General features: G+C 33.7%; 1 protein-coding gene across 41 annotated transcripts in view; it reads left to right on the forward strand.

The window, feature by feature from the left end:
- The window catches only part of CCDC91 (coiled-coil domain containing 91), a 259,524-nt gene that overhangs the window by 185,775 nt on the left and 52,891 nt on the right, over positions 1–20,858 (forward strand). For 38 of the 41 annotated variants that reach the window (XM_072877270.1, XM_072877144.1, XM_072877093.1 and 35 more), the window contains 4 exons: positions 2,570–2,677; positions 17,651–17,743; positions 17,925–17,993; positions 19,871–20,041. In XM_072877270.1, coding sequence (XP_072733371.1) covers positions 2,570–2,677; positions 17,651–17,743; positions 17,925–17,993; positions 19,871–20,041 — 441 coding nt within the window. Of the gene's footprint in view, positions 1–2,569; positions 2,678–17,650; positions 17,744–17,924; positions 17,994–19,870; positions 20,042–20,206; positions 20,263–20,858 lie in introns of all 41 variants that reach the window. The other 3 variants (XR_012044821.1, XR_012044820.1, XM_072877386.1) reach the window with 1 other exon arrangement.

Raw genomic sequence — 20,858 nt, forward strand, 5'->3', positions numbered from 1 at the left:
CAAGTTTGGCTTTTATTTTATTTTTAAAATTGTCTTATTTCTGATAATTTCAATGATAAAGGAAGAATAATGAAAGTTTTAATTTAAAGGGCAAGATACATTTGTCTAGTTATGCCAATTCTCTATGACACTTTCCTGTTCATACTTCAGAAGAGCAGACTTTGTTTTATAGAAGTGCCTTATCTGACAGTACTGACAATTATGATCAGTCCTGAGCATAAAAATTTTCTCATGAGAATAAAATCATTCTACACTCTACAATAAATTAGAGCTCAGCATTCTGTTTTGATTGTAAGCATATCTTAAAACCATAAGGTTCTGACAATCTTCAGATTCCTCTTGAAAGGGGAAATCTTATTTTTATAATAAGGAGTTATTGCTATTTCAGGGTATTATGTGACACACCTCATCTTCTTTTAAGTGACTTGAAAAGATTTGAGCCTTGGCATAAATAATTTATTCTGTATTTTAAAGGCCTGTTTGACTGGCTGATCTGCTGCATCTCTCCATCGAAAATAAAGATTTTTGTCTGGAGATTTTTTTTATGACACAACATGGAAGCTGTCTCTGACATACTGTGCCACATAGGGGGATTTTTCTCTCTGTCTCCTTACTCGGCCAACTAGTGGAATAGTCAAATACAGGATCAATTCTGTGGTACTATTTAAACTTTATTAGTAGTATGTATGATAGAAAGGGAAGGCTTTTGTTTCTGAATGTGGAATTTAATGTATTTTCTAAAGAAAATAATAATAATAAAATAAATTTTAAAATTTTAACTCTACATGCCATTCAATGAATAATTATTTCCTTGAAAACTTTATACCTTTTAATACAAATTTAACAGTCGCCAGTTAAGTTTGCATAGTAAAGTGCATAAAGTGACTCACTCCTTGGCGTGAGCAAAAAGCTATCTGAGAAATTGCATTGCAACTTAATGACCATTCTGTTACTGTTTTGCCTAAGATCAGAATTTGATTTTTTTTTCTTTTGTGCCAGTTATATGAAACAATTCTTGTCACAATAGTTTAGGCAAAAAAACTCCCATACCCCGAAGTACAGACTTATTTTTTGCCAGTGATATGTGGCAATTCTAGTTTATACACAGTAGGATTTAGCATATAAAGTTTCACATACAGAAGTTACAATTCTTTGAGTGTTAAGTTTTTGTGATTGCCTGAATGTATATCAATAAAAGACCTAAATTTAGTTAGAAAGAAATTGGCTTTTATGAAAGTAAACTTTTGGCTAGCTAAATCCCCTGCAAACTCCAGTAAATGTATTCTTATACTTTGATTAAAGTATATGTTAAGCACCATTTTTACCTTTTAAATCTTTCTGAACCTGTGCTGAAACTAATACCATGCTATAGCATTACTGAAGAACACTGATTTTGGCATAAGAGGCTAATAAGTGGAAAATTTGGAAAGGTAGTTCAAAAATTGTAAGAAGGTTTTTTTAATACATTTTTGGTTTGTGTTTTTGTTTTGGTTTTTTTTTTTTTAAGTATTCAAAATTGTATTTAATGTGTGTTATGTTCCACGAAGTAAATATATCTCTAAAATAAAGATTGTTTGAAAGAGGGGATTTTTTTTTTCTTGTCTGCATTTGGGCCAAAGGTCTGTTTTCTATAAAATTTATGTCTGTTTTAACTTACACAGGAATTTCAACTACTTCACTATATTGATTACTAGTTAAAAATAGTTTGCTACATTGTGTATAAATAGCCCAATGAATATTTGGAAAGTGACATAAATATTTTATAATATTAGGGAAAAAGACTTGCATAGCATGAGTTAGGTAAATCCTGCATTTAAATACCATAATTGTTTAAGGAAGCCTGAGTGTAATTCCTCAAATGTAATTTGGTTTTTCACTTATCTTAAAGTATTTTTATTTCTCGTTTTGCATTCAGATGCTGGAAATTCTGCAGAGTTCAGTCAAGTGCATGTGAATACACACATGCGCACGCACACATGTGCACACACATAGAGTTCCTAATTTTATCATCATCTTGTTACTGTCTTGGTACTTCGACTTTCCACACTTTTGACTTCCACTGCTTCACATTTGAGTGTGAACTTCCTGGGGGGGGGGTGTTCTTTTATGTTTTAAATTACTCAGAATTTCCATCTGTTTTTACTTGACTTGTGGTTGTGAAGATCATGCTTGGCCCATGGGATCTTACACTGTGCCGAGAGGATGTGGAGTTTTGTCAGCCAGGGAAATATGTCTGGCTTTTTTTTTTTTTTCTTCAGCAGCTTTCATATGCTTCTCTTCTTGTGTGGTCCCACTAAACTGAGTATATTTAACAGAAATACTCTCCCTCTCTATCTTCTCTGTGCTGCTTTTTTAAGCAGACTGTGTATAAGAAATCTGAGATCCAAAAAATTTTAGTCCTGACTGAAAACAAGGTAGTGTTACATAGAAAGGTACTTTAATAGTTGCACATTCCAAATTTATCATAGCATTCCACATTCTGCTTATACACAAGTATTAGTAGATCTGCAGTTACCAATAAACATCCCAGTTATATCTTTGTTGAATACTCTGTACTTTCTTTTTGCAGGCACTGCTACAATCTACAGTTCAACAGCAAGAAGCAGCTATTGAAAAACAGTATATACTAGCAATTGAAAAACATTCTCACAAATGTGAAGAACTTCTTAATGCTCAGGTATGGATGTGCACGTACAAAAATCTTTGTGAGTTTCTTTTAGTTTCAGCTCTTTTCTGTTTGAAAAAATATTAACATATATGATCACCAAAGAAAATAATCAGTCTTTCACCTTGTGTCCTCAGCATAACAGTAAACACAAGTATTTAAAAATGCAAAAAAAATAATGACTCTTCATCTGTTGGGATCAAAGGTGTTTTGTAACATTTAAACCTGCTTAGAACAGATTCAAGAAGAGCGTAGCACTGAGAAAAAGTCTCAGAGCAACTTAATACTTACTCCTTTAACAGTTGCCACTTTCTATAGTCTTGGAGAAAAAATGCAATTAATTTATGTAGTTAAATGCAGAATTTGATTGTATGTGATTTGCACAAATTTTTGGCCTGAATTTTTGGTGCTTCTTAGATGGTAGACACAAACATCTGTTGTCCAAAACTATTTTTATGTCATAGAAATCTTACATAAAAAAACCCAAATCCGAGCCATGAGGAATTACATAATATTCAGAAATATATATACATAAATAGGCCTATATTGGCTCATTTAACGTGACTTGAGTAAAAGCACACTGCATAGCAAGTATTTGGAATCACAACAATTACTGATGAGTGTCTGAACAGCGTAAACCTGGTTTGTTATTGAAAATATCTTGGTTTGACTTAGGTACAGCTCTTGAATCAAAATAATAATGAACATTAGTATATAAGTTTAAAAAAAAAAAAAGCTAATTATTAATAGCATCCTGAAGTTGTTTACATTGCAATTAAACAGTATTAACAGTTACCTTTTAAGTACTGTTATCAACAATTCTACTAGAAATACAATGGATAATAGTTTGTTTATTTAATTTTCTTGGGGTATATTAGACCTAAATACATCAAAAGTCCATTTGAAGTATTCCACCATTTCCAACAATGTTTTATGACCATTTCACTGTTCTGACCATATCAATTAGCACTTACTGCAAATGTATTAAATATATAAGCATCTGTATAAACAGTATGAAAGAAAGATGTAATAGTTTGGAGAAATTGATTCCATCATGAATGAGGAGTTTCTTGCACAGAACTACAGCTATTTAATGCTTACTGTAAAGCTCTGCATAAAAAAGCAAGTAAAAATGAATTTTAAGAAAATGTTTTGTGTTTCTGAAATGAACGTATTGTTTACTGACTTGATATCATTTTCTGAATGTTAAAAAGGAGTGAATCTCATGAAATCTGGAAGAATTATAGGAAGATTTTTTGAGGGTGTACTTACAGATTGAGCAAAAATATTTCTCCTGTGATCTGTTACATTTGCATCACAAACCCAAAAGTGGGGACAGAAATGTGGAAACATGTTCAAGAGGTTCAGATTTACCTGGGGACAACCTAACAATGTAAGGGACCTATTCTTGGTTGTAGGACAGGAGAGTATTTATGACATAACACAGTGCCCAGTTCACATCATGTCTACATTTAACACAATTTAACAGCCCCTGTGGATACCAGAAAAGGTTTACATTTTGTTCACAAACTTCGAAGTCATTTCTCATTCAACTCAATCAAGGTTTACCACCTTTAATTATAATATAAAACTGGGATTTTGAAGCCTAATCAAGTAGACAAGTGTGAGTACTTATTGTAGAACTACCAGGTTTAATAAAATAGGATTTATACTGGCAAATTTTGTTCATTCATAAATCTTTGTTGGAAGAGATCCGAGAAATGTGTAGTACGTTTTTATTATTTTTGAATACATCTATTCTTAAATGTGTGCTTTGGTGTTTATTTTAACATTTGATTTTGTTCAGTGCTAACAGTTAAGATTGCTGAAATGATTACTAATGATTATACACCAACTTGATTCAGATTCTATGTTATGGGCTTGTACATGCATATCCACCTTTACATGGAGAATTATGAGTATCTATACCACTGTAAAGAATTAATTTTTTTGGTGCAGTAATAATCACACAGTGCAAGTATGTTCTGTACACAAACATAGCTGCTTTTTTTTCCCTTCTAATATTCTTGCCTTACAAGCAGTATTTTGCCTTCAAACTTTTAAGCCCGTGTAAAACTTTTGTCAACCCACATAGTTTTTTATCCTCATTTGCCATTTCTTCTAAATTTTCTGCTGTTTTATTTCCCGTTCCACAAAATCAAGATCATCTCATATACTAAATCCTTCCTCATGCTTTCTCCTAATCCCATTTTCTCCCTAAGTTCCCATACCCTTTCCTCCCAAAAATGTCTCTCTGAGGAGTAAAGGCTGTTTTTCTCTGCTTGTCTTTAATGTATTGTTAGAGTTTATTTAAGCTTTTGATTTTGAAGCTGTATTTTATCAGGGTGTTCTGCCTGTGATGGAGATGCATGTTATAAGTCTGTCTAGAGGGGTACCATACTGCTGATATGGTCAGTGTACAAGGCTGTATCTTCCAGGTTAGGGGAAGATGTGAAAGGCCTAGTTCTATGGTTTTATCTCTGTTTCCTCCTGGACAAATTTCTGCTATTCATCTTTGATCATTACATGTGAGGTTTTGCAGCATACTGGCTAGCTGTAGGTAGCATCATAATCATCTACAGGAGGGAACCATCAGCCCATCAAAACAAATTTTCTTCAGTTCTGTATTTTGTTTCAGGTCTGTCAGCTATCTTTTCACTGTACTCTTCTACTGGATCTAACTCCATAGGTCTGCGGCTTAGGACATTGCTAAAATTGCAGACACTTCTCCAAAGTAAAATTCTGAGCCATTTTCTATTCTGGCCCTTCTGACAGATGCCTTCCCCACTGATCCTAAAGTAAGAAAGCTCTGGTCTATTTTCTAGTTTAGTTTCGTCGGCTTGAAGTTCAATATACTCTCTGACATACTATACTGAACCACCTCCCAGTGAAGTGTCCCTCTGTATTAATCGTTATCACTCTCCATTGCTTTTGAAAAAAACACTTGAGAGATGAGCTGGCGGTATCAGTTACTATTCAGTTACTGCCCACAGATGCCAGGTATTTCTACATCTACCCTTTTCTTAGTATGTTAATGTCACTTGTCTTGAATATCTGATCTCAAATGTCCCGTAGGACTGGAGCTTATGTGTCCCCTTTCCCCTTTCCTGAAATGTGTTGAAAGGACCAGTTCCCTCAAAGAAATTGATGATCACGGATGCTTCCTGGGGAACAATCTCCAGGGCTGCTGTTTTTTTCAAGGAAATACACTCTCATATCAACATTTCAAAAAGCAAACCAGGCATTCTTGTGGCATATTCAGGGGCACCAGGGTCATGGTGCCTTTCATCAATGAACAGGACAATGAGAACTCTTCTCCTCTATGCCAGGAATCAGTCACGTCATGTAGTGAATATTTAGGAAAGCTATGTTTCTAACATTTGAGGATATCAGAGAAAATGTCATTGGAAAACACATGTCAGTTTATTACAAGTTGGAAAATCATAAATTTTATCCTTATCATTTTCTGAGACACAAACATATTTGATGTTGCCTCCTGAAAATGAACACCAACTTTGATCTTGTGGTTTAACTCATGTGCTGTATGAAAATACATACTGAAAAAAATGATAAACAAACTTTTGAATAGAAATTTTTAATACTCAGAAAATGAAGGCACATATAACAGCAAGTTAATAAAAGTGCTTCGGTATAGTCAGGTATTGTGGTCAGTGCTAGAAGTGAGATGCCACATGGGGTAGAACAATATGTATTTTCTAAAGTATTAATATTAAAAACAAAAACCCCAAACAAAACCCCGAAACAAACCAGACATCTGACAGTAAAATTTATCTCTCTGTGAGATTACTGACAAATTTAGATCATAGTTCTACCTTCTTTAGTAAGTGCTAGCAATCTTTTATGACGAATGAGGCATGGAAAAGGTCTACAGGCTATGCATACTTCGATTTTTAGCGGGAAAGAGCAGCAATTTTTAATATATATAATTTAAGTTCATTAAATATATTTCATACTTATGGGGAAATACGATTTCATCACTGAGACTTTGTAACTAAGCTATTGCCTGGGCTGGATGCAGCTAGCAGAGGTAGGTATCACTGGCAATATTCTGTGGTTCCGTACTTCAATATGGGGCATTGAGTGTCTTTTCAGCTTTCCCTGTTTTCCAATAGAAGTATAGAAGTACTCTGTTCAAATATGAATAGAAGTACTCTGTTCAAACATCAGAGTAGGTTTTTCTTCTGAACATAGAGAAGACATAGAGACAGAGTAACTTTAAAAAGCATGGACCATAAAAGGCACCATAAAAAGATGGAGTAAGTAAGCATCTATTATTTAAAAGTATTTACTATCTAGGACTATGATATTCTAAGGAATTTTCTCATTGAGGTTGCTAGACCATGAGCATGATAATGTGAAAGGAATGACCTGTTTTCACTGGAAGCCCTAGAAATGATGATGTACCAGAAATTTCTCTTGCTATTCAAAGTAGATGGTGTTAAAAATGTAGACTATATTGAAGTTGATTTTTATATTCTTTTTAAAACAGTCAATTATCTGTGTATTAAGGTAAAATAAAATCTTAAATACCTGCAGCAAATCACTTCTCATTTATGAGAAGTCATTTTCCCTCTATTTATCTTGCACTTTTCTTTCCTTACCTTGATGGTCTCCTTCCTTACTATCTTCTAAACAGTGTGAAACAGGCATTCTTGGATGGGGAGGGATCAAAGTATATGTGAAGTGCTACTCACATCGCCCATTTCCATCTCCAAATTATGACTTGACAGTATTCCTCTTTTTCTCTATGTCTTCCTGAGGAAACAATATCAACCAAAGAGATACAAATGGACATTCTCTGTAGTGTTTTCATGCTTGGATGTAGTCAAGGGGGATATATTTTACTGTGGTCCTTAATTTTGTTAGTCTGCATATTTTCCATTTTGATTCACGTAAAAGAAGAATAAAGAATGACAAGGAATAGAGGTCTTTAATTCTGTAGTTCAGTTCCATGCATATTCCTTTCCTGGGCTGGACTTCTTTTCTTCTACTCAGTAAACCCTTAAGGATGTGCCTTAAGGATATGTGGCCTGCAGTTTTCCTTTGTATAGAGTATATTATGCTGAAGAGAGTATATTATGCTGAATTTTTTTCCATAGTTTAAGAAGCCAAAGGAGCTGCTAGTGTAATTGCTGAGACAGAACATTACTGGAAGTGTCAGACGAAAAAGAAAGAACTCGGTTTAATGCTTCCTCTGCAATTTTGCATATTGGTATTTTTGTGATGATTTTATGTGAAGCTATGAAACAAATCTTGCATTTGTAGATGAAGCAACATTTAAGATAAGTAGAGTTAGCCCCATGTCCTTAATTCTTTTTCCACTCTTCTTTATCATTATGTTGGCTGTCATTTGTATGACAAATAGAAGTTCAAAATCTGTTGGATGGTGTATGAAATCTTGTGCCCTTTTTTTGAGACACGCTCAGAAAAGTACTGGCTGAGCTTTAATTTGAAAACAATTTGCTGAAAGGTCAGTCAGAATAGAAGTTCCATTTGCTAGAACTCAGTTTTTTCAAGTGTGTGATGCTTCCAAGAACAGCTTGTGGACAAGCAAAAGACTGGTGTGACAATAGTAATGAGTTGCTGGAATGTGATAGATACCTTATCTTCTCCAGTATTTGGATGATGTATTTTGATGTGTTTTGCATAGCCTTCTGTGAAGAGTACCAGTAAGTCCCCTGACAATGCCTAAAATGTCAAATGTAAAAAGTAGTTGTCTTGTATAGTAAGTGATTGTTTGCCCAAGAAAATGTTTATTTCATTCAGCAACTTAGTTCCACAGTCAGGAAGTATAATTTTCTATTATTTGAAATCTTGTTTTTATATCTACTCATAATGTTGAACATGTTTATATAATAATGCTTATTCTATGACTTTGATTATTTTTTTCCCCTGTTGTAAACAAAAGAGGTTCTATGTTTTTCCCATATGATGGTAGTAATTGTGAAATCTATTTAATGCCTGATCTTGAAGGGAGCATATGCAAACTAGATTCTTAGAGAATTTTGAATATTTGCATTTTTAGGATACATTAGCCAATTTTTATAGTGAGAGTAGTAGGTACTTGAATAATCCTGAAGAGTTGCAAGCTGAAAAAATGAAGAATGCAGTAGACATAACCTTTCTGGTTCATTAATTCCAACTGTGATAGTCTTGAGAGTATTTATCATGCCCCCTTCTTTGAGCATTTCCTCTCAGTTCTCAGAAATCTTGCAGTTTCCTGCTGTGGGAATAACTGTGTATTCATTCCCTCCAAAACGAAGTCTTTCCTATCAGTCATTCCCATTACATTTTCATCTAATTAATTTTGCACCTAACCTCTCATCCTTAAACATAGCTCATCTAGATGTGTCTTTTCAGGTCTGCTGCTCTTCTGCCTAAAGCAAAGTTAGACTTTCTCAGAACTTCTTTATTCTCTGGTAGTTCCTGATTATGTAAAGGGGAAAAAAAGTATTATTAGAATCCTGTTGTCAATTTGAGTCATTTATTCCTAAATTCATAATACCTCTGTGACTTCTGTGTATATAGAGAGAATTAGAGTGAAAAGATCAAGAATCAGCTATTCCTGTGCTGGGAGGGCGCTTTTCTGTTTGGTTGGGTTTTTTTTTTTTTCCTTAAGTCCTGAAAAAGTTTGATTTATACTCGCTCTGTGTTTTGGTTTTGTATATGTTGACTTTGTATCCAGTATTGCTTAGTATTTACTCCCAAAGTAAAAGTTACATTGCTAAGATCCAAAGGCATATCTATTTTTTTGAAAAAATTTAAATCCTTACCAGAGTCTTCTGTTTTCATTTGAATCTGCCCACTATCGCAAGCTAGTTAAAGGATGACTTTGCAGTCCCTTTGCACTGTTAATTCAGCCACGATACTTTCAGAGTCTCAACCAAAAATCTTATTTGGAAGTTGCATTTGCTTCCTTGGATTTGTCAAGTTCCACTTGAAAGTGTCTTGTTAGTGTGATTTTTGCTTTCTGTCTTTTGCTTATATAACAAGTTTCCTTAAAATCTTCATTACTTGTTATGAATTTATATCATTGCCTCTTGTCAATACTGAACAACTAAGTAATATAGTATGATTTTTTTCTCCTCAATTATTTTTTGTCAGCTATTGTTGAAAATTTTTTTTCCTCTGTTTTGTTATCTTTCATTACTGAACATTTTTCTGTTTATATTGCTCATATTTTAGGAGTTCATTTCCTTTTATTTTTCCTGATAGATGGAGCAATTCTGTGAGAACTCGTACAGGCTGTGAAATGAATTAGATCACAAAAACAGGAGGAGGTTTTTTTCCTTCGTATTTTTACTGAAGTTCCTTCTTTCTGTATCCTTAGGACCTTGAAGTTTGTGGGTTTTAATAGTCTCTACTGTGTACTCTTTCTGAGAAAAGTATTTTCATTATTAGATGACTTTGTTTAGCTTCTTACTTTATTTATAAAAACAATAAAGCACATATGCAGCAAAATGTTTTAAGCTTAATTTCAGCCTCTGATGTGCCTCAAATTATACAGGTTACATACTGTCTGTATACTGCTGAGTGGAACCCTGAGTACGAGTATAGGCTTAGTTATTGTATTACCGCTATTATAATTTTTCTTTATATTTTCATTGTTTTAACTTTTCTGGTTTAATAATGTTTTGCTGATTCCTGAGCTTTCTCTTAGAAAAGTTTTGCTGCTTTGTTAGCCACTTGGACCTCAAACTGGCAAAAAGATACAGTTCAACCATGCAGTAATAAGTTATAATTTGAGGAAGTGGAAATATGTAACAGATGTTGGAATTCTTCAGACAGATTTTCCACCTTGTGCTGCCAAACACTCAGATGCCACAGATAGTGAGGACACTGTAGGAAACCAGTTATGATTACCAGATCTTGTCATTTGACTTGGGCATAGTTTAGCAGTGCTGAAGAAAAGGTGCCGTATAAAAGAATATGCTGTTAAATATAGCTAGCCTTTCTACAGGAACAGAAAACTATTATTAGTGTTTTAATAAGGTTGCCTTTTTCCTCAGGATAGTATTTCAAATAGGATGTAGAAATGGACATATTTTGATAACATTACAAAATCATGATGCTATAACTGTGTATTTTTGTTATGTCATCTCCCTCTCACATAGAGATAATGTTACCCACAGCCTGTGTTATTTCTTCCTACTGTTAGATTCCTTCATGAGAGACAGAAATAAAAGTAGAACTTTGTGGGTTAAGAAGATTTCTTGTTAAAATAGGTGAACAAATTTGAATTGGTGAATTCTTTAAAAAGCTCAATCCAGTGGTTTATTATTCCTGCTGATGAATGAAGTACTGAAACATTTGCTAAATGTTTCTGAAGATAATTTTTCCCAAATCTCAAGGGACAGGGATTGTTCTATGTCCATATGTAATGAAGGTAGGAAAAAAAAAAATATATTGGAGATGAGAGATAAAGTGCTTATTATGCCTGTGTTTTTTCTGTTAAACTATTAACTACAATGCGGTTTCATTAGATTAAAAAATCCAGTAGATTTTTGTTACAAGAAAAATTGGTCATTTACTGAGGGTGAATTAGACATACATATGTCTTCATATACTGTTTTTCAGAATTATGCCATTAAAAGAAGGTTCCAAGTGTCATTTCATTAGCGTGTGAAAATTGTTTCCTCAGACAAAAGATGAAAGTGTGAAATATCATTATTTTGTTGCAGTGATACTACAAATAATGCAAGCTTTTTTTTCTGTTTAGTATTAGGATATTCATATTAACTTTGGTTGTTCTGTGATGTTGTTTGCTGTTTTGTTTTTGAATTATTATCTAACTGACTACTTTTACATAAGCTATGAATAGCAGCTAACACAATGAATTTACCCATATGCCTCTGGTGACCTGTGCATGATGATTTACTCAATATTGTGAAGGAACCAATCTACAGGAACGTAGATTGGATGCCTATTAGTTATAGCAAAAAATTGCATCCTCATTTGTGGATGAAATCCTGTACTCGTTTTCTTTTAAATGGAACAGTACAGGGCCCAGGAAGAAACCATCTATATTTTTAAAAAGCATTTCAGTTAATGCAAGACACCCTATTTTCTGTTTTCATTAAATTTGCAGTTTAGGATTAATGGGAATATGCAAGGAATTATAACTGTACTAAATTAGAATTAGCTATTAATAGCTTTAATACAGTGTTTTAGCTGTAAAACAGCTCATTTCCTGCATTATTTCATTCACTGCATGAATTGTTATAATATATACTATGTAATCCTTCAGAAGATGTTTACCTGAAAGAAGAATGTCGTGATTCCTCAGAGATAAATTTAATATATAAAAATAACAAAAAAGACTGACTAGTTGCTATTGTGATTAAATCTGTTTACAATGTCTTCTGTGACTCACATTCCAGGAAAAAAAGAAAGATTTTTTTATTTCTTTTTTACAGGAATCAAGAAAAACCACAGGACCTCTGTATTTATATTTGAATCTACATCAAACGATTTTCATTTGGAACCATTGCCTAGAGAACTTCTTGCAGGGAGGAAAACATTATAACCTATTTTTGAATGCCCTTTGTTTTAAGTTGATTTTCAGAAAACTATTCTTGACCCTCTCTTGGTACTTTCCAGAGAGAGGGTAGAAATACTAGTATTTCTCTCCACTTTGGAATACTACTTTTTAGAAAAGTTTGGGTTTTTTCTGTTACTGGAAAACACTCTCTTGTGTCTCATAGGGCCATCACGTCCCATTACAATTTGCTATTCAGAATTTTTACACATCAGAATTTTGCACTCTTAACTCTATACTCCCTGTCCAAGGAATAAAAGGAAGCAAATTATAGCTTTTTCAGAAAGAGGGCTAGGTAAGGGTGCTGGGCTATGGAAATTAGTTTAGGCAAAGTGATACATTAAAGAGCTATGCTCTTTGTACCTAAGCTAAAGGTTTTTAGATCTGGCTGAGTATCTCTGCATGATGTTCTACTCTACTATGCCTTATAGATAACATGCACAATGTGAATGTGCAGCCTAGCAAACTTAGATGGGCTTAAAACTTTCTTGTTGCACTGAAGTGGAGTTTTCACTGAGTTTTAGTTCGGCCTTACAGTGATTCATCCACCATATTTCCAGTTCTGGACTTTTTTTTTGTTTTTTAAAGATTATCTGTAGCCATAGCTTTTCATCAATTTCCATTTTTGCACTTTAGTCCAGAGAGTCAGTAAGGTAATTTGTTTAATAACAGCTGGATAATTCGACTCAAAGCCCCAACATGTTTAGAATTTTCTTACCTGTTTTCTGGTTCTTGGATTGTTGATTAATAAAGGAAAAACCTCACTTCAACTTCCATTTGAAAACTTCATGGATACTGTCTTATAGTCTACACAGGCCAAACATAAAGCTCCATAAGCAGGTCTCCATCATAACTTTCACAGGAAAACTGGAATAGACTTGATTATTTTTCATAGAACTGTTAGGTCTGATGAACTCATTAGCCTGCTTACAGGAGGCTGATGGCTCTTTCTTGAAGGCTTTTATTAGGTTTACTTGTTGAAGCATGGGCAATATCCTCTTGACAGGTACAACTACCAGGAGACCTCCAACTTTGACATCCAGATAGGCCTAAGGGAAAGTGGCCTCTACAATGCTTGGGAATCAAAATTGAGTGTATAGATAGCTCAGAGTGGTGCCTTAAGTCTCAGTGCTCTCCTTTATTCCTTTAATGATGTCTAACAGAGAGAGGAACATGTTCATAATTCTTACCTGTGGAAACTGGAAATGCTGAATGAGATTCATTCAACTTGCAACCTTTCTATAGCTTTTATTCCTGTTGAGAAGGGGAGGGGGCTATGAGATAAGTTTGCTTAGCTGTAAGCATTTATCTCTGCATATATCATCTTTAATTCAGCAATGGTCTGTATCGTTAAAAGACCTTTACAATAGTTGAACAAAAATCTACAAGCCAAGTAAATGAACCTAAAACATCTTGTTATTTCCTGTTAGCTAAAAATACAAGAGCACTTGAAAGCTCTCAAACGTGTAAGTGAAACTGTCACCTTTAATATGTTTTTAACCTTCAGCTCCCTTTAATAACTTCATCTGAAAGACCAACTGAGGAAGCACTGACTGGATATAAATTTCATCATGGCCATTTAGTACCAGAGCCCAAAGTAATTCTGCATATGTATAGAAAATTAATGTACCTAATGCTCCTATATAATAACTTCTACTTAGAAGGTATATAGATTATTTTAAAATCTGAAGTACAAAGCAAGTTGCCCTAATTTAAAGACTAGTTCCAGAGGGGTTACAATAGCTTGCTGTGCAGACGTTTAAACTAACAGCTTGGAATTCTATTCACACATTCATTAATCATTTCCTTTGCATTACTGCTTTTTTTTTTTTTTTTCAAAGTCTGTCAGAATGCTGTCCTTATTCAGAAATAGCTAAAATTTCCTTGATCGCTATCGGAAGAGGGAATGCACAGAAATCTTTCCTAGCCATAATTTCCTACATCTGTGCATAACACTTGAGCAGAAACCTAGTTACCTGAGTATGCCTTTGAAAGATCTGTGCTTCTGTAACAAGGAATTCACATGACAAGTTGGTGCATTCTTTTCTATAAAATGGATTAATAATACCACTGAGCTCACTTTACATAATTTTAATAAGCACAGTTTTCAAGGAGATTCCATGGCTCCATATGAGGGCTAATACTCCTGTGGGACACAGTAGTGTGAAAAAATAAAATTTCTTGATAAGTAATTAAATTTCTTATTAATTACATGCAGAATGGAAGCTTTCATCCTTTTTGTTGTATCTATGCTAACTATGCAATAGGGGCTTTCTGGACTCAAGACCTGTTTCAGGGAGAAGCAGTTCACATTATTTTATTCTGCTTTGTCTATTTCCAGTTATTTACTTTTTTTCATATAATTTATGTAATTTAATAGCTGAAGGTACATTTCTCTCTGAAAAAGAAAACTAATTGGCCAAATGTAAATTCTGAAGACAAATAAGCAGTTCTTCAAGGTACTCCCCTAGAACTAGTACAAGAGAATTTGCTTTACTGGGTTGTATGGACAGCTGTTGCAACATTTGTGATGATATATGAACTTCTGGAAGTTCAGATATGAAGGTAACCGTTTATGGAATGATTATTCCACATGAATAAACATTTACATTATAATAGGAAAGAACATACCAAGCTATTCACAAGAGGCTTACAATCTTGAAATTACAAATTTTACATTTCCATGAGGAATGGGGATGCTATGTAATGTAAAAGAAGTTGCACTGAAATATGCCAGAAGTCATTAGCTTTTATTTTGAAAGCATTCTAAATGTGCTCACAAATAGTTACTTCTAGTATCTTGAAAAATAGGAACTAGTCTGTTTTTATACACCAATACAATTCTTAATACAGTTCTTACTGAATTTCTGTGGATTCCATAAAACTCAAAATGTAATACCATATAGGTTTTCTAATCCACCAAGGAAATAGGAGATCCTAAGCTCAGTTAAAGTGGTCATACTGCAAATGGCAGTCACAGCAACCTTCGTTTTAAAGGTAATTGTTTACTCATTAGGCAACCTTTTTTGTAGTTGAAGTGGCAAGCAAAAGCAGTGTATTGTATTTTAAAGATTTCCCTTTATGCTTCCACAAGAAGCAAACTGATTTATTTTATACTGCTGTCTATATTTCCATTTGTTTGGTATACTGTATCTCGATGGAACTGGTTGAATTTGACAGATATGTCCAGGTGTTGTTAAACTCCTTATTACTGTAACAACCAGTTGGAGTAACATTTTCTTGTTTTGTACAAAGACTTGATCTCTGTCTTTAGTTGTGCACTCTTCTTTGCAGTGAAGAAGATATATTTTTCACTGCAGAGATGTATTAAAGATCAGAACTTTTCAGGTTTCTGTATGATAAAAAAGTTTTGGTCCCAATATCTGATTTTTCAGGATTGTAGGTCTACCACTGGTTTATGAAAAGTAAACTGCTGAGGTTAGGGTCATGTGGAAGGCTGTAGTCATGAAAGTATTTCATCTGCAGGGAGAATAGACATTAGTTGTCTCCATTGGCCATGTATACATGTTCTATATGTACTTCCAGGATAGGCTTGAACGTTTTTTTTATACATGTATGTAAAATAAAATTTCTAAAACCGCCCTGAAGTTTAAAGGCTGTAAGTTGTAGTCCTATGGGTAATGTTGTAAAATACATCTGGTAGCTGGCCTATTATGGCAACTTAAAATATGCATGCACAGTCTTCATATCTAACCTAGAAATCTGATGGTCAAACTGGAATTAAATGCCTGCAAGTTTTACACCAGGAATTCTAATCTTGCTGAACAACTTGACTGCCGTTCTGTTGTAGGTGTTTTAAAGATAGAGGTGATTTTCTTTAATGAGCTCTTCTTAGAAAGTCTCTCTCTGATTCTTGACTGAAGCAAATAAAGTTTCAGTCTTTTAATTAGCATTATTAAACTTTGATTTGTGGCATATGTCTGATAAATTATTTGCATATATTTGTCTTCTATTGTGTCATTCTTTCAAATAAAAGTGAAATAACAGATTTGTAGTCTGCGCAGTCAGTCAAGTGAAGAGTCACGGAGATCATTTAACTAATAAAATCCATTTATTGTTTCACCTTTGAGTTACTGGGAAAAAATAATTTCTGTAAGTGCCCTGATAGTTAAAGCTAATGTCTGAAAATACTGAATCCACAAGAAAAGTGTAACCATGATGTGAATTTCACCACTCCTTCCACAGGTGTTTTCCATTAGAATATGTCTGCTCCATTCAGACCTATTTTAAGTAAATTCACAAGGAAATGCCTCTTTACATGTTTATCCTGGAAGGGCAGATAGGTGTTTTATTTTATAAAGCAGTCTAGAAGTTTTCTATTCTGTTCTTCAAATGAAAAAATATTTTTCAGAACATAGTATTGCAGTTTGGTAATGTATTTCTAGCTACCATTAGAGACACTTATAATTAAAACATAATAAAATTCGTGAAACAAATTACTGTTTCTTAGAAATGCTGGTGAAAGGGGTATTTGCCTGCATAAGTGTTTGTGTAAAAAAAATTTCTGTTCGTTATATACACTTTTATCAATAAAAAACTCTACTGTTACACTTGCCTTTTGATGATCTTGTAAAATATTATGTATTGATACTATACTTTAAGGTTATAACGTATCATCTCTTAAATAGCATGTAAAAAAGTGTACTGATTTCCTTATCACTATCTAATGACATGTACCCAACATTAATAATTTTCAGTAATATTTTTATTCTGGAAAACAGGTTAGCTCTTACAGACAAAACCCACGTCTTTCAAATGCTTTACTTTGTTTAGTGAAAAGCAGATAAATGGGTTGTGATTAAGAACAGTGACAGATTCTATATCTACATATAGACTACTTGGTCACTTTATTTCAGTCTTCATTTTCTCCTTGAAAAAAATGTTTTGGATTACAAGAAAATTAGAAGAAAGCAGCATTCTCTTTTGCTCTCATTTACTGGCTTTCAAAGTCCATGGTATCACAAATGGTTGAAAAAAATACATTTGCCTTCTGCTCTCCACACGTATAACTGAGAGGTAGTGCAAGCATTATTTAAAATCTACAGCTGTTTAAATGAAATGTTTAAAGTGTGGTGTTGCTTAGATCATCTTTATAAATTTTGTAAGTGTTGCCTTTATATAGGTTTTTGGTTTGGGGTTTTTTTTGTTTGTTTCAACTTCTTTCCTAATAGTCTTCAGGCTGAGAGGAAATATTAGATAATCAGAAAGCTAAGCATTTCTTATTATTGTAAATTTTTTTAATGCCATGAAATCAATTAAAGGAGTGCTGTATATGTCATTGAACTGAATCTACATTTTAAATCATTTGTAAGCAACTGGCAAACCTGAGTGTCTTGGGTGAGTTCTTTTTGTCTGTTTTACTAGCAGAGTGTGGTTACAATAGTATGGATGTTTTCTCCCAATAGCATCAGCGACTTCTCGACATTTTGGAAGCAGAGAAGGAAGTGTTATCAGGAAAGATAGAAGAAGCTTTGATGCAGCAGTCACAAAAACACAAGGTATTGCTTTTATTTATCAAAAAAAAACGGGTCTGATCTGCACCATGGAGTTCATTGGGAATGATCCTGTCACAAACATTGACAGGAAGAGGCAGCTTTCTCAAGCACTTTGACTGTTTGAAATGATTTTTAGCCACTTCTCTATTGTGTATTGCAGTTTAATTTTTCATAACATTTACAGGAAGTGCTTGACAAATGTTTGGATGAAGAAAGACAAAGAAGTAAGGAGGCTGTGGCAGCTGCTGCAAAGGTATCTCCTGTTAAGTAGTAGACATGCAATGTGGATTCCATGTGTGTCATTGCAAAAAAAGTTCAGCAACTCATTCTTATTTCGTAACTAAATTTGTCAAACTCTATGTTCTCACCTGTGTTTAAAAGAAGTTAGTTCTATAAATCATGAACATATCCGCTATATCCTATGCCTTAATAGAGATAGTCTATGTAACTTCTATCTACGATAGCCTCTGAATTAGTTTATAACAAGAATTCACAATATTACAGTTCAGTTATTGCTGTTACCTAAATATCTGGTTTTGTCATTTTTCAGTTAACATCATCAATACATCTTGATTTGAAGAGCTAGGTAGCAGGGTCAACTGATGATCTTAAGACAATTAGCATTATGTCTTATTTAACTTGTGTTAAATAGGGTCATTTTCAATGAGGACAGAGCTATTTTATAAATTGTATAAAAAATTTGGACGTTTTAACAGGTTTCCAATTATTTTATTTAAGTTGATGTTTGACTAAAAGTGAGTAGTCACTTTTTAAAATATGATTTCTTCAGTCTATTTCATTATTAAGTGCACTGGGGCTAGGACAGTAATTTTGTAAATGTTAAGCTATCTTTCATTTGTAATACTGATGTAGAATCCAGTACAAAATTTCAGTTGCATGTAAAGAGCTGGGAAGACTAGTGATGTATGTTACCTAGCACAGTTGGTTAGGCTATATTATAATTTCCTGTATATCTTCATATGTAATATATGCACACTAGCTGAGCATCTCTCTGAATAACATTCAGTAACACAAGAAACATCTGTTACATAGTTGGTATCTAGGGGAAAATGTGTGTATAATAAAATACCTTAATTTAATAGGGCATTTTTTAACTTAGATTTTTATTATATTTTATAAATGTCTAAATAAAAAATCAAATCCCAATGAATTGCAAGAAACAGCTTTATTTATAAGTGTAGGTATTTGAGGAACCCAGTATTTTTTGCCACTTATAACTTCACTTGACTAGTTCCATAATCACCAGCAAAGGGCATTGGAATGACCTGTAAGCTTATTAAAATTGAGGGTGTGTGGCTGTGGTTTGTCAGCCCATGTTTGTTTATTTTGAACTTCAGCCTGCCATTATTTATTTGTAGATATTATGCAATGATTGTCTTGCCGATAAATATATTTGTGTGGCTCAGCATGTGTAGAGCTGTCCTTGTTACTTCAAAATCAGTGTGTGTCTTCTGATGATTTCATGTAACGGTTGAATATAAACATTGGAATAAAAAAAGATGAAACAGTACTTCTTCTAGAATGCATAGCTAAGGAGCTTTGGGAGGGAAGACACATTTGTTTTAAGTATGTATTGGCTACTTTGCCACAGAAAGTACTCAGGCTGTTTTTGGAGTTCAGATACTTGCAGATAAGAGGAGGAATATATGGGAATATCAAGCAGTGTAGAGAGGCTCATGATGTACCTACTCTTACGTGGTTTCTGCTGCATGTTTTTTTGTGTTGGCATTAAGCAAGCTAGTTATGATATATTGTGTTTTCAGTAGGTAGGAATTTAAGATACTTGCTTGTAACTTTCTTTCTCTAACTACAAAGTCATTGTCCAGTGGTAATACCTGCTTGGTAGCACCTTAAGATAAATATAAGCTCGTAGTTCAGAAGTGAAAATATTGTCCATAAAAATATGGACAATTGACATATCATGGACATATTTTCATTGTCCAATGTCAATGTCATATGTCCATGTCAAAATCATGGACATATTTTCATTGTCCATGAAAATATGTCCCATATCTTGTCAGCTTATAAATCTCATTAGAAGTAGTAATATGTATTAGGCATCCGTGTTGGGTATTTTTGTCATTTATGTGTGCTTGATTTGTTTCAAAGGCTGAAAAAGAAGTAGTGCGGGAGGCTGTTCTGAAAGCAGTAGAGGAGGAGAGGAGAAATATGGAGAAGATTCATGCAGAGGAAAGAAAAATGTGGAAAGCAGAATGTGACAGACATAAGATTGCCCAGGCTGTTTTGGAAGCCATGCAAGAGCAAAGAAAGCATAATCAAGTTAGTATATTTTACCCTTCCATGGACCTGCTTCGTGTATTTTATTTTTTGTTTTGAATGTCTTCCTAATGTTGTGGTAGATTTTCTTGTGACATCTATCATTCATCACTGCACTTACTGGATATTTGCAAGGCACAGCAATCTTGTTAGTTTATCTCTATCTAGACCGTGTATGGAGAGAAGTTGGCACATTCAGAACAAAATTCCTGCAACCTTTCCAGGTACGTGTATTGAAATGAGAAGAATCTTGTCCTGTAAGTGCCTGGTTTTGTCCACTCACTTCAAAAGGAGCCCCAGATGACTAGCTCAGATACTGGAATTTATGTTGTAGACAATTTAGGTGACTTTTTCTTTTTTATACCTATGGAAGAGGTATATTTGTTCCTTATTATGCTGGAATTCCAGTTTCTCTTAGTGAAAAGATACTTTTCTAAGACAAAAAAGTAGAATAGGTACAAAATAGAGAGGGTAATGAAAATTAGAAACCTAAACCAGTAATGAACCAGAAATGTTTCTAGAAATGTATCTATAAAGATAATTGTATGTCACTTAACACAAATTGAGAGGGACATTCCCAACATTGCTTTTAACAATTGTAGTAATAAAAAATTAAATATATTATAATAGCAGTTAAATTACTCTTTGAAAAGTTGAATTTTGTAGTCTCTGATGCTGGAAATATTTGGGGTAACAGTCTGTAAATTCACTGATTTCTTGGTGGCATACTTGAATGTTATAGTCTGAAGAACTTTAAACAAGATATGTTTCATTTGCATGTTGGAATTTGATATTACTATTTTTTTTTATGTCCTGAATA

Source organism: Ciconia boyciana, chromosome 1 (genome assembly GCF_034638445.1).
Source record: "Ciconia boyciana chromosome 1, ASM3463844v1, whole genome shotgun sequence".
NCBI lineage: Eukaryota > Metazoa > Chordata > Aves > Ciconiiformes > Ciconiidae > Ciconia > Ciconia boyciana.